The sequence below is a fragment of the Agelaius phoeniceus genome, chromosome Z (genome assembly GCF_051311805.1).
Source record: "Agelaius phoeniceus isolate bAgePho1 chromosome Z, bAgePho1.hap1, whole genome shotgun sequence".
Classification (NCBI taxonomy): domain Eukaryota; kingdom Metazoa; phylum Chordata; class Aves; order Passeriformes; family Icteridae; genus Agelaius; species Agelaius phoeniceus.
The window spans coordinates 13,365,526-13,379,945 of record NC_135303.1 but is presented as its reverse complement, the minus strand read 5'-3'; the positions used below and the strand labels follow the sequence as shown (position 1 = coordinate 13,379,945).

The window sequence follows — 14,420 nt, the reverse complement described above, 5'->3', positions numbered from 1 at the left end:
TTAAAGCTGGCAGCCTCCGCCTCGCTGCCGAGGAGACCCGTCAGATGATTTCCTCCGCGTGGCTGAGGAGAGGGATTCCTCTAAGATCCCTGCGATCCACCACAGGAGTGGAACGTGTAATGCCCCACGCACAGTATTGGAGTCTCAGACCCGGGGTCTGCACGGCTCCGATAGCCCAGGATTAAACACATCTACCAGAACTAAGACAAGGACGGGGATTTCCCCTGATCCTTTCAGACACGCACACAAACGTCCATCTCAGCTCTGTCCTGTTTTTCCTTAGGACAAGGGTGTTCTGTCCCAAAAGCTATGTTAGGCAGTGCCCCGGGTTTGCGGAATCAGGATCTCGGGTCCCACGTGTCGGAACTCGGTTCCGTTTGAAGCAGCAGCGCACGGGAAGGCACCGAGCACTGCCAGCGCTGCTTTCCACAACAAGCGGCAGCGGCAAACACAGCTCCCCCTCCATGCGAGGGGGAACCGAAGCCCCACCTTCGGTTGGCAGCCCTTGGGACACGGAAAACTTCCTCCGCTCGGGCGGGGTGAGGGGGGCGCCCCGCGGCACCACCAAGGGCTCCGTAAGGGCCGTCCCGGGACGCTCCCCCGGGGGTGCAAAGGGGCGGCCCCCCAAGCCCCTTCCTCCCCTGGGCGGCCCGGGGAGGAGCCGAGCGGGGCCGGCGCTCGCCGTCCCTCCCGGCGGGAGCGCAGCGCAGCCCAGCGACCGCCCGCAGCCGCACCGGCAACTTTGCCCGGCTCCGGAGCCGGCGGGGAGCGCTCCGAGGGCTGCGGGGGGACAAGGGCAGGGGGCTGGCGCAGGGAACCGGGCCGGGATTACGGGGCGGAGACGCTGCGAGGCGGGGAGCGGAGCCGGGAGCGCGGAGCAGCGCAGGGAGCCGGGCAGGGGCGCGCCGGGGGACTCGGAGCGGGGAGCGCGGAACTGAGCGGCGCAGAGCCCGCCCGGGCTGCGGAGGAGCGGCGGGCGGGGGGAGCCGGGCAGGGCAGCATCCCGCTCCCGGCGGGGTAGCCGGGCGGGGGTCGGGTGCCTCCCGGCCCCGCGGAACCGAGGGGGGCGGTCCGGGGGCTGAGCCTCCCCGCAGCCCCGGGGCGGGGGCGAGGCGGCGGCGGCCCCATGGGCGGCGGCGGGGGCGGCTCTGCGCGGGGCTCGCCCGCCGCGGCTGATGCCGCTGTTGCCCGCCCGCGGGGCGCTTGATGCGGGCGGCGGGGCCGGGGGAGGAGGCGGCGGCGGCGGGGGGCTCCCGGCCATGTGTCGGCCGGGGGTGCGCGGGGTCCTGGGCCGGGCGTGCCTGCTGCTGCTGCCGCCCTGCGCCCTGGTGCTGGCGGCGGTGCCCGGCTCCGCGTCCCACCCGCAGCCCTGCCAGATCCTGCGGCGCATCGGGCACACGGTGCGAGTGGGGGCCACCCACCTGCAGCCCCGGGCCGCCCCCGCCGCCGCCGCCTGGCCCGGGGAGGCTTCGGGCGGGCGCCCCGAGGGGCCGCGGGGCCGGCGGGCGGGGGGCGGCGGCGGGGGACAGCGGCGGGCGCCCCCCTCGCCGCGGGACGCGCTGCTGCTGGCCGTGGCCAACCTGAACGGTGTGCCCGGGCTGCTGCCCTACAACCTGTCCCTGGAGGTGGTGATGGCGATCGAGGCGGGGCTGGGAGACCTGCCCCTCTTCCCCTTCTCTTCAGCCAGCGCCTCCTGGAGCAACGACCCCGTCTCCTTCCTGCAGAGTCTCTGCCACACCGTGGTGGTGCAGGGGGTCTCAGCCATCCTCGCCTTCCCGCAGAGCCGTGGGGAGATGCTGGAGCTGGACTTCATCTCGGCCGCGCTGCGCATCCCGGTGGTCAGCATCGTGCTGGGCGAGTTCCCCCGGCGGAGCCTGGTAAGGCGCTGGGGACACGGGGAGAAAGCGGGGGGCAAGGGAAGGGCGTCGGAGCCGGGCAGGGGTCTCGGCAGGAGGATTCTGACCGAGGGAGAAGCGCTCCAACCCCGGGGCCGGCGGCATCGGTTTTCGGTCCCTCCCTCCTTTAGCGCCCTGTTCCGCTTTAGCCCTGGGGTGTCCGGGGAGAAACACCCTCTCCGTGGAAAGGCAGGCAAGAGCTCGGTGGCACAAGCGAAGTTGTTAGCCCGAAGCCATACACTGCGATTAGTTGCAGAGCCAAGAGCAGAAGGGGGTCCAGGATATGCTTTGCATATCAAGGAAATGTTGTTAAGGGGGAAAGAAAAAAAAAAAGGCAAACGGAAAAAAACCCAAACGGCTTTCAGAGTGTTTGTTTTGGGTCTTAATGCTGCGGTCTGTGTACGGCCACTGCAGGTTGGGCACCAGGTGACACTTCTCAGGGAAGTAGCTCAGTGTAACTTGACTTTGCATCGAGCTGAGCTGAAGCGCCAGGATTTTCTGTAGTTCAGTTTCACTTGTAGTTCATGCGTTGGTACTAGATCAGATTTTTGCCAATTCGAGTTGCCTAACTAAAGTAGTGGAAACTGCTGCCCATCCTGTTTGCTTGATTTTGTAGCACAAATAGTATAAATGGAATTCTTTGTGTGTGACAAAACTCTTAGGCACAAGCAGAAGTAGCATCAGGAGCTAAACTTTCTATTATACAAAGACATGTAACTTAGTGTTACACACTCTGGAGGAGGGTGATAGATACAGTATTTTGAAACTGCATTTGATGTCAGGAATCATCTCCAGGTAAAAGAGCTGAAAGAAAATGCTCTATTCTGTAAAGCCTGTGCAAGGAAAATCATAAGTAAAATGATACAGCTGCCTTTTAAGTACAGGATAAATAGCTGTTTGATGTAAAAAGAGGTAGCTTAACTTTGCTTTCAAAATATAATTAGAAAACACATTGCCAAGTGAATTTGCTTTGCAAAAACAAATACAGACCACAGCCTGGATCTAATTTCTATGGGTTTGGGGTTTTTTTCAGTTTTTGTGTGTTTGAATTGAGGCAGAAAAGGAAGAAAAAGTCTGCATTAGGCAGTTCCTAGTCTATAACTGAAGATGTGACTGCTGTATCCTGGTCTGAATCACAGAATGGTTGGAGTCAGAAGGGACTTTAAAGACGATCTCATTCCACCCACTTCCACACCTTCTACCAGACCAGGCTGCTCCAAGCCTCATCCAGCATGGCCTTGAGCATCTCCAGGGATGGGGCAGCCACAGCCTCTCTGGGCAACCTGTGCCAGGGCTTCATCACCCTCACAGTCAAGGATTTCCTCCTAATATCCCATCCAGCCCTGCCCTCTGGTATTTTGAAGCTTCTGCACCTCCTCCTGTCACTCTGTGTCCTTGTCAAAATCCCCTCTCCAGCTCTTTTGTAGCCCTCTAATTCAGCTAGGCTTCTCTACCTCAGCAAAACCCATGTAACTCAGGTCTCTCTAGGTTTAAGCCGAAACTCAGGGGTAATCAGTGCTGCTGAATTCTGCTGTTGATGGTGCCAGTAGCATCCAAGTTTGCTGTTAGATCTACCAACCTTGCAGCTGCAGTCACAATGGTGCTGGAGGCAACAGCCAGAGCTCCCTGAGGGCCAAATCCTGAACCCAGGATTTGCTCTGGCTGTTAGCATTATTTTATCTTCCATCTCAGAGAAAGGTCTAAGGTCACCCAAAGCTGCCTGAGTTCACAAGATGTGTTCAACACATGCAGCACAGGGTTATATTTCATTGCTGCTTTCTACAGACTTGAAAGCTCCTGCTTAACTTTCAGATTGTTCTCAGTGTGGAGCCCAAAGGATCAGTCTGTCCAAATCAGGACTTTGTTCTTAAGCAGGCTTTATCTGGCATTGTCTTCAGTGACAGTGAAACCAATGCCTGGCACTGCACCTGTGCTGAACAGACTCCGTTTTCCCTTTGGGCTGAGTTTTAAAAAAATTACTTTTCAAGGATCTGTGGATTTAAAAAAGCAACTCAGACTTACTCAAAGGCCAGCTGGCACTTGTATTCAAGTGTGTTGGTCTATCAAGGTTGTCTTGGAAGGGCTGACATCTTTCTGAACACTGGTTTTTTTTCATATTTTCACTTATTACATACCATTTTTAGGCTAATGCTGGAGGCAGTGCTACAGCAGCCTTGCTCTGCATACTTCTAGAGTTACAGGATTTCCAAGAGCATATTGGACCCAGGAGTCCCTGGAGTTGTTGGCAATCTCTGTTGCAGGCAGGGATTTTGTGTTGCTCACAGTCCCATACCAGCACTGACATGAAATGAACATGCCACAGACCTGTCACCTTCCTGTCTCTGTAGACCTGGAGCTGCAGATTGCCTTTTTCTACTGACTGGCAATCTTGGAGGAGGCAGTTGTACATGACATCGTTATAGACGGGGCAGATTTCACTGATAGGCCCAACATGCAGATATCCAGAGAAGAAAAGAAGACTGATTGCTAATCCTGCTTCTGACTTGGCACCCCTGGGGTCACCCCTCCTGCTGATGCTTGGACAGAGCATCTTCCCTCCCACAAAATCACAGCAGCATGCCCTTAGGAGTGCCTGCAGGTATCTTCCTTCCACACAGGCATAGGAGCATACCCAAAACTTGTTTTGCCCTTGGAGAACATTTTGTACTGTGTTCATGTGAAGACCATGGCAAGCATAACAAACCCAGTATTTACTAGATGCTGTGTCATACTGCTTCTCCTTAATATTGAAATCTTTTATTAGGGTGATCTTAAGGTAGTAATGTCTAGCAAAGTCTCATTTTCCACACTGCAACAGGACGGGAGCATACACATGCAATGTCTTGTACTGCTGCTGATTCTTAATGTCATTATTTCATGCAGAAGTTTATAACAGGCAAATGTTCACTGTAATTGAAAAGCATGTTGATCTTGGATCAAATCTCCTCTAACATGGAAAAAAGCAATAGAATGAAGGGGAAGGTAAAGATCCAGAAATTAAATACATTGCAACAATACTGCCTCTTGTCTCTGTGGTGTTTGATGACAGTAATACTTCAGACGTGTAACATCAGAGGAAATATGAAGCACCACAGACGGGCAGCTACAGTCACATAAGATACCTAGACAGTGTTTTCAAAAGTTCTGTGGTTGCTCACACATATTTAAAAATCAATTTCTCATTAAATTCTACCGCCCTGAGGATAAAAAAAGAGAGCAAAGTCTTTCCACATGCCATGAATGATCACAAGGCAACAGCCACCACAAGGTGTGCTACTACACTCATTCTCCCACAAAGCAACAGCTTATTCTAGAGGTTCAGGAGTGTGTTGGTTTCAAGGGAGGCTACACAGAGTAAAATGTGACACACTTTTTTCATTTTATATCTGTGATTTAATTGTTAATGTACACTTACAGTATATCCAAGTGCTTTTGTGACCTGAAAAAATGCTGTTTACTTTTCCCACTTTACTGTCATTTCACACTCACTGAAATGACGCTTCATTTCATTTTCACACTCAGTGAGCAAAAGTAACAATTTAACACTGTCATTCAGCAAGGGAAAAAAAATGGCATTGGATTTCTTCACTACTAACACAAATGCAAATTGCAGTGAAGCTTTGACAGCTCATTATTTTGGAGAAAGGATCTTCACAAGCACTGATGCCACTGAGGCAAGGCTTGTCACCTTATGTATGTTTGTATCAAGAGAAGCACTTTATCTTTTGTTTCCAAGATAGCCAATGTCATTAATTTTCCCATGGATGAAACAGGGAAAAGATCCAGGGAACATGAAGCATAAATAAATACAGTGATATTGCTTCTAGTAGTACAGCTCAGAGCTGAGTCTGGGAAGGATAGCCCATAATATCCATTTTGTTGGTGATAGTATCAGAAACACAGGGGAGGTCATGTTCGCAGCAGTGTTCTCTGAATTCAAAGGAGTATTTTTAGTGGGTTTCAGATAAATCAGGACCTCTGATGTCTGTTAACATGAAAAGGAATCTTCTCAGAATAACTAAACTGAATAAAGTAATTGCAAATCATCGGTCCCTGCCAGTCTGTGCTTTACCTAGTTTCTTAAAGGAACTGAAACTGCAGTGCTGCTGATTACTGCTATGACTTCAGAAGGGGCCAAAAGAATAAATAAACCAAATCAAAGTTCCAGATTAAACTGAATTTTCCAGTGAAAAGCAAGCTCATCCTCAGAAGAGATGCTGTCAAAATAAACTGCCTGTAATATTTAATTTTTTGTTTTTAAAGGAATTAAGTGAGTTTTTTTAACAGCTTCCTAATTTATAGATATATCAGACCAGCCTGGGTGAGGAACTACAGGTCTTTTTGGAAACAGACAGGAGTACCACTGTGAATACAGTGTCCTCAGAAGTCATACTGACCTGCAAGACACAGACTATGCATTGCACCAGTGAGGGCAGGCAGAAATTACAGCAAAGGGACAAAGATGTGGGAAAGCTTCTGCCCAACTAAATGCCCAGAGACACTTTTTTTCTTTCCTTCTCAGAGACAGAATTTCATTTTTGCAGAAAAGTGGGTTTGATTTTGGAGAAAGTTTTAATAATTCCTTTTTCCAGAGAGAGAATGCAACACACACATTTGGCTGCAGGCTCTGGTCATTCATACTGCCACAGCTAATCTGTCTTAGTCCAGATATTGGGAGCTTGTGCTAGTTTCTGTGTAGATGAGGAACATGTGTTCAGTTTTTCCCTGTGGCCAGCAACCCTCTTGACCTGATACTGAGTAAATAGTGTGTGGCACTTGCCTTTTGTGTACTTCAGGAGGGTTTATGAGAGGGGTCTTGAGAGGAATCAAGGGCAGAAATTGAGAGGATGTGCAAACAAATGCCCAGTTGCTTCTCTTTCAGCCAGAGACCCCACAGATATTTCCTCTATCAAAAATCTTTGCATGGAACAAAGAAAGGGAGAAAAAACCCAAACTAGTCTCTTTATTGGAGTTAAAGGTTTAAGGAAGATCCAATTAATCAAACCTGTAGAAAAATCCCTTTTCAGAATGCAAGGAAGTGGTGAGAATGTTTAACTTCAGTTCTCCTCAGGTTTCTTAATTCTAAAGCCTTTGGAGACAGAAAGAGCCTGAAGTCTGCTGGGATAGCACTCATTCAGAGCTGCCCAGTAACAAGATTTTCTCATTCCTTATCTCATGCTGATTCTTTGATGCAGAAAAGCTGAGTTAACATCAAATTCAGTGCCATACATGATGTTTATTTTGAGTTTGGTTCTTTTTTTCTATTCTGGGTGTTCACAAAACAATGTCTTTCTTGGTGCTAGGTCTTTCATAATGCACTGCACAAACTCCTGTCAGTGATGAGTGACTAAATTATGACAGCGTTAAATCATTGATTATTATTTTGCTGAAGGACAGGCATCATCAGAAGAAACATCAAAGAATACTTGGCTTGATCCACTAAGTAAAAATTATAATTTTGCCTAGAATAGACAAATTTAAAGACAACCTGTTGTCAGATTCTATATGAGTACATAAGTTACCGTACTGAACAGATTGTTAACAAAGAAAAGTAAGTTGGAATATTTAATATAATTTCCCCCAAGAATTTGTTCATGAAAGCCAGTGGAAGTAGAGCTCCAGAAACTAGAAATCAATAAAAGATCTTGTGATGTGATGTGTTATTCAATTTATTTATTGTGATTAAACTCACACACTACCTTAGAAAGTTCTCATTTAGGGTATATTTAATAAATTGTTTACTATTTAAACCCCTGAAATATTGAAAATACATAGTTTTAGGGCTTAAGACTGTGCTGGATCTAGCTACAGTTTTAAGCTACAGTTTCAAATAAAGTGTTTATATTGTGTTGTATTATTTTCCTCTCTGGATTCCCAATCAATTTTTAAATGTGGAAGAAAACCAGGCATAACACGTCTGGAATTTACATATTTATTATAATCAGCAAAAAACTGGAAAAAGCAGTTTCTTTTAAAAAAACCTAAATTTACCTTCCAACAAAGACTCAGACTATAAACCCATGTTTCTGTAGGTCTCACTGAAGGGCTTTTAAAGAGTGGAAGGGTTGTCTTCTTAATTTGATGAAATGAGAGTGCATCAGGTCTCACTGCAATACAAATAGCTGTGCATTGCAGAGTTTGTTCTGAAGAGCTGAAAGCACCCAGAGAAAAGAGGAGGAAGAGAACAAGAAAAGGAAGCAAGAAAACTGGAAACGTCACATGTCAGTGACACAGGGGAAGAGAAGGAGAAAATAAGCTGAACTGAGAAGAGAAAGAAGAGGTGCCCTTCCCTATGTCTTTACTTTTTGTGGTTCTGGCAGCAAAAAACAAGGGAACTGAATTTTGTAGGAAAGCACTGGACAAAGAGCTGGAATCACCAAGCACAGAGAAGAATGGCTTGCCCAAATCAGAGTTGAATTCACAGGGCTGTCTTGATCCCTGGCTAAGAATAGTTACTTCCAGTGAGTAATGCTTGCCCAAAAAAGCATTTCCCCCCCACCCCCCGCCCCCCCAAAATGCATTGTCTTTCCTGCAGATTTCTCAGGAAACTGATTAAGCCAGCATCTAGGATGCAGTGATGGGAACAGGAATTAATATCAAATGTAGATAATGGTTTATTGCTGTTGCCAGAGGGATGTCTTGCAAAGGGTGTGAGGCCTTGGTGTATTTGGATTTTATTAATGGAAGCCTTTTTTGCAAACTTCATGCTGAGAGTCCCTCATGATAGTTTGGGACAAAGGGTCAGACTGGTTAGGATTTCAGAGCACCAGGTTACTGGGATGCATGCAGCATCATACCAGTAGGTACCCAACAAGGATTTCCTAATAAATGGGAGCAGGTTCAGGGACAGGGACTTAACGATTGGAGCTTTGGACATTAGTGACTGTACTTTACTTCTGCTCTGGCCCTGAAAGACTCCACATTTTCCCCAAAACCCTGTCAGTCAGCCAAATTGGTTCTCACCACCACAGGGAAAGGATGTGCAGATGGTGGAAGTAGCAGGAGAACTGGGAGAAGGATTTAAGCTTGAGTAGGCAGCGCTGATGGATGACTCATTTATTAAGGGAGTCACACTCGAGCAAAGCTGCTTGTTCAAGGGGCTCCTCATCAATGTGACTCAGAAGTTCATAGCTTGGCCCCAAGTGCTTCGCAGCTGTCACAGCAAGCTGATAACACTGCTCTTGGTAATATTCTTCATGAAGAACTGAGACAGGCATACCACAGCCATTGTAACATTACATGCTGCACTTGTGGGGCATTGCAACCAAAAGTTTGTGTGCAGTTGGCCTTGAGACTTGGATTGGGCTGCAGACAGGGTTCCAGAGAATCTCTCTGTTCAGGCTTGATGTTCACCCCTCAGACCTGAGCTCTGTGTGTCATTTCCCTGCAGTGTGGGTCCGTGCAGGCACTGATGAGCATCTTGCATGCCTGGAGCAAGGTACAAGCAGAAAGCAGGTGCCACCCCTCATGCCAGGCTGCCATCCTGTGCCTCTGCGAGCTCTGAGTGCCTTGTCAGTGAGCAGGGAGATGGTGCTGAACCTCTCAGATCCTCCCTGCTGCAGGAATGGTGAGCTGGGAGAGCCCTCAGAAGCTGATGGGAAGGTTTCCAGTTGGCAGCAGTTTGGAAAGGTCTGGTGTGCAGTTTAGTGCTGGATAATTAACTTCTATCTGAAATGTTTCATCCTGGGTGCCTGCAGGCTGCAGATGGGGGGGGGTGGAGGAGGAGGGCACAGGTGGGGACAGGTGCACCCTCAGCTGACACTGAACCACAGAAAATGGGGAAATTACTGTGATCATTCAGTTCTTATTATTATACAGGAAAAATCAAACATTGGGGAGCTCAGAAGAAGCAGCCACCATTTTTTCCTCTTCTTTCTACGGTATTTTTATTACTCTTTTTTCACTCGCTTTCATCTATGATGATCATTTCCGAAGCCTGTTTTACAATGTGGAAAGTATTTGAAGTGGATTATAAAAATCTCTGAATGTGCTGCACAGGCATATTTTATACTCTTAGTATTTCCCTGAAGGCATGCTATCCCACTTCCAGCTTCTTTAAGACTGTGAAGGAAATTATTGCCCATGCTGTCTATACGACATTTTACAAGACTTTCTAACTTGAGACAGAGTCAAAAGACAAGACAGATCTTCAAGCATTAACTGAGATTTTAAAATGAAGTTTTGCATTTTTTGAAAAGAAGGAGCTATTAGACATAGCAAATAATAACAAGAAAGAGCAGCTGAATTATGCACCAGCCTCTCTCAATGATGCTACTGATAAACCAGTTGCATTACACTAATTTTAATGGCATACTCACTCAAACTGGCTTAGAAAGATCTTTTTATCTTGCAAATCAGGTGAAAAGTTGGTATTATTAAGTTCACAATTTGGTAATTTTCCAGTGCTATTTTAGGTAAATGCATAATTATTTATCACTTTCTGAGTGTGTAAGGCTCACTCATATGTAACTGCTTTCTGTAAGACAGCAGTTGTTTTTAAGAATTTCCTGTACTCAGTGTAAGTATCGAAAGAGAGAAAACCAGATCTGACCTCTATTTGGATCTGCCCTCCTTTGAGAATATACTGAAAGTGTTTTAGCTGTGATTTACATTGTTTTAGTGTGCTAATACTATAGAGCTTATTTTACCCCTGCCTTAGATGGCAACAAGATGGAAGGTTTATGTGCCTGGGTTTCTTCTGCTTAAGTTTTGTGTGTGATAGGTGATGAACTACAGAGGCAACAAATAGATACCCACTGACAGCCTTGAGGCAAACACAGGTAAATAGTTACAGCAGAAAGCATTGCTATTTTTTGTTTAAGTGTCAAGGCATGACAGTTTCAGATGTTTCATCTTCTGTCTCTAGAAGTGTTGAAGGCCGGGTTGGATGGAGCTCTGAGCAACCTGGTCTAGTGGAAGGTGTCCCTGCCCATGGCAGAGGATTGGAATGGAATGGTGTTCAAGGTCACTCCCAACCCAAATTATTCTGTGGTCTGTGAAAGTGTCTGCTGCAGAGTTCATGACCAGGGAAATGGTAAAATATGGCATAAGTGTTTCTTCCTCAGAGATAATGGGGAGAGAAAAAACACCTATTAATAATTTATATAAAAGTTCCTATCACAATGTATCAGTACAGAAATATCCTGGGTAGCTGGTATGGTTAACAATACTCCTGTGGCCTCTGATTAGGAATCTTACATCAGCAGTCAACACAGGGAAGCCAAAATGATGATTATTCAGTCATCCTTATGATCGTCTTTTTATATACATGAATTATTTACAGAGTACAGGGTGCTTACAAGCTTGTTAATTAAAACCTCCTTTTTCACTTCAGTTATACCCCTAAGATTTCTTCCAAGCATGTCATCCTTCTAAAGACTTTTATTTCATGTTCATTAAGCCATGTTTTGTTTAATGTTTTCTTCTGTTGTCTAAACTGAAAATCCCTTCATGTGGAGTACTCTTGGGAAAGGGTTCCTTCACAATGAGAATTTATTTTTTGAGAGATAGATGGGTGATGGGTCTGTTTTGGATATTAATGCCCAGAATCCCCAGGAATGCTCAAATATTTTTTCAGATGCTCTGTTATCTATCTACCTTCCATTTTCAGTGTGTCATGCTCATTTCATCCTTTCTTTATCTTGCCCACTGGTCTTTGTTCTGAGGTCCTGTCTTCCACTGTTGGATACTACAGATCCTGAACTTACAGAGTCTATGAACTGCAGGAAAAGACTGCAAGGCTCTATTGTGATACAAATGATCAGCAACATAAATTGCTCATCACTCACTGTTCATCTGCACTGAAGAGCACCAAAAATAAGGCACTTATTTATAAATAGCTCAGCCTGCTGGATTCCAGTGAAACACAGTTTTGTATCTTCCCACCATTTTGACAGTGCATATAAATATGTAACATGCACTTATGTGGAAGTGAGCTGTGCTACAATGTCCTCCTGGGGTGTTCACAACCCTTACAGGTTTATAAGTGGCAAATTTAGACCGATGGTGGGATGCAGCAGTGCCACATGATTAGCAGAAGAAAGATGCTCTGTTTGACAGGGAATAGGAGCTTGTTGACCAGCTCATACTGCCCTTGTATTCCTGCCCAGAACTGTACTTTAAGAGGAAAATGAAGTGAGAATTCACAGTGAATAATACATCTGATAATCACAGACATTTTATTTCTCTGCCTGAAAACCACCTGAAATTTCTGGAACAAGCCAGAACAAAGGAATGGCAGTATCCCAGAGCCTTCCAAAACATCTATGGGAGTACTTCCTTTTACTTCACTTGCTTTGAGTAAGGACCAGTTTGAGATACAGTTTTGGTTGTCTAACTAAGCCCATGATTTTTTTTTTCCCCAGTCCAATAAATACAGGAATTGGTGATATACATGGAATCTGGAACTTGCAAATACTTCAAGTGTTTGGTTTTGCTGTGCGTTTTCTATAAGCATTTGTCCTAGTATAATTTGATTACTGAAGTGTTCATGAAGAGGGGAAAATGTTCTTGTTGAGGAGAACAAAAACAGCTGAAGTGAATATTTTCAGTTGTAGGAGTGTCTGCATGCTGTTTCTGATGCAATTGGCATGATTTTTAAAAAAAGCATTCAGACTTCATTTAAGTGTATTGTTTTGCTTTGAATGAGAAACTAGTCCAATAGGATCTGTGGTTTGTTGCTCTGATAGTAAAAATATATTCATAAGCAAACTTTGGACTTCTGTCAACTCTAACCTTTAATTTTACCTGAAATTGACTTATTTTCACCAGAGAGTTCCCACTTTGCGTAAAATCCTATAGAAAGCAATTCACTAACTATGATCGAGAATAATTCAGACAATCCATCTTTTTGTGGATCCATATTATGCCAGCACTGTGAAGCAAATGCATGTCTTCCGAGAGTCATACAAAATTATTACAATTTTATTGGAGAATAATAAGCAGCAAAATGGCTTATTATTGTCAGTAAGATGAGGAGAAATGAGTCTGCAGTCCAACCACTGAACAGGGGACTCAAATAGGAAATTCATTCCTCTTCAATGCAGTTAAAATCACAGGAAAATACACTGGACTGAATACTGGAATAGCCGCTGGTCTACCAGTCCAGGCATGAAGTCCAGATGTATTCCTGTGCTTTGTCAGAAGTTTCCTCTGGAAGATTAAAAGTTGCCAGGGAATTACCCGTGACATGTTGCCTGTCTATAAACAATGACTGCCCAGTGTGACACTGATGTGGCTGCCACTGAAAATGTTTTGTGGTACTGTGGCATCCTTTAACAGAAGATCCTTGTTTCTTGAGTCTCCCTTTGTTGCTTTTATTCTCACTGCTGGCTGTCTGTTTCACTCCAGTTTGCCACACACCTCACAGAGCACTTCTGGGGTATCAAAGCTTTATTGCAATAAAAATCAATTCAGGTTATAGTTTTTCACTTTCTTTAGTTCCATCCCAGGTGACTGAAATGTGTAATTCTGCACATTGCTGTAATAACTGTAGTACATTCCCCATCCCCAAGTGTTTAAGGACAGGCTGGACAGGGCTTGTAGCAAGCTGATCTAGTGGGAGAAGTCCCTGTCCTTGGGACTTCCAATCCAAACCATTCTACGATTCTGTATCTTAGGCTGACCAAGACTTGCACTCAAGTGCTAACATCATATAAACAATGAAAGCTGAAATGTGGAAAGAAATAAAATCCCGACATTCCTGTGTCTTCAGGGAACATACTTTCTTTTTGTGGCAGTTTTTGCTGGAGGTTCTCTCTCCCTGAAGCAGTACTGTTTCCTGCAGAGAGAGCGACAGCAGTTTGCAAGCTCTTGCCAAACTCTTAGGAGTGGTGATCTGTCATCCCTTCCTCTCAGGTTGTCTGGGGGAATTAGATACTCCTCTGCAACACTCCCCCTTGTTTGGAGTGTTAAAAAGAATCGCGGTGCCAGAAATAGTCACTGCGAATTCCTTGTCCCCAGGCTTTGGTTCACCAGACTCTGCAGAGTCATCATGGATTATTTGCATGGGGATGGAGAGACGCAAGCATCTTGCAGAGATTAGTGAGACGTGACGCTCCCGTATTTTGTTGGAGGCGCTTATCCGTGTTAAACTCCCGGGGTGCGCCTCATTTTCTCTGGTTCTTACCCTCTCCTTCAGGATGATACAATCACCCACTCAAGGAGCAGAAATAGTGCATGACTAACTATGTCACGGAACAAATGATTAACACTAAGTAGTTTGTGCAAGCTGTTTGCAAACAATCCACGTGCCGACAATTACACTGGAGCAGTTTTGTGAATACCTAACTCAGTGTGTTTTGCATAACTCAAGACTGGCTCCGAGATCATTAAATTCATAACTTCTGTCTCGTTTGCTAAATTCATGAATGTCATTATTTCTTCGAGCCCGTAGAACTTGTAGTGTTAGACTTGACTGTGTTTATTAGTCTTGGTAACACCGGACTGGAGAAGCTGTTGGAGTGATGGTGGCTCTGATGACTGAGGAGCTGTTTAAGAGGAGTAACAGCTGCTGTGTTTTTAGAG

At 45.8% G+C, this 14,420-nt stretch overlaps 1 protein-coding gene across 1 annotated transcript in view; it reads left to right on the top strand.

The window, feature by feature from the left end:
* Positions 1–665: 665 nt before the first annotated feature.
* The window catches only part of GRIN3A (glutamate ionotropic receptor NMDA type subunit 3A), a 68,330-nt gene continuing 54,575 nt past the window's right edge, over positions 666–14,420 (top strand). Inside the window, exon 1 of the mRNA XM_054653344.2 lies at positions 666–1,877. Coding sequence (XP_054509319.2) covers positions 1,176–1,877 — 702 coding nt within the window. The 5' untranslated portion in view covers positions 666–1,175. The remainder of the gene's footprint in view (positions 1,878–14,420) is intronic.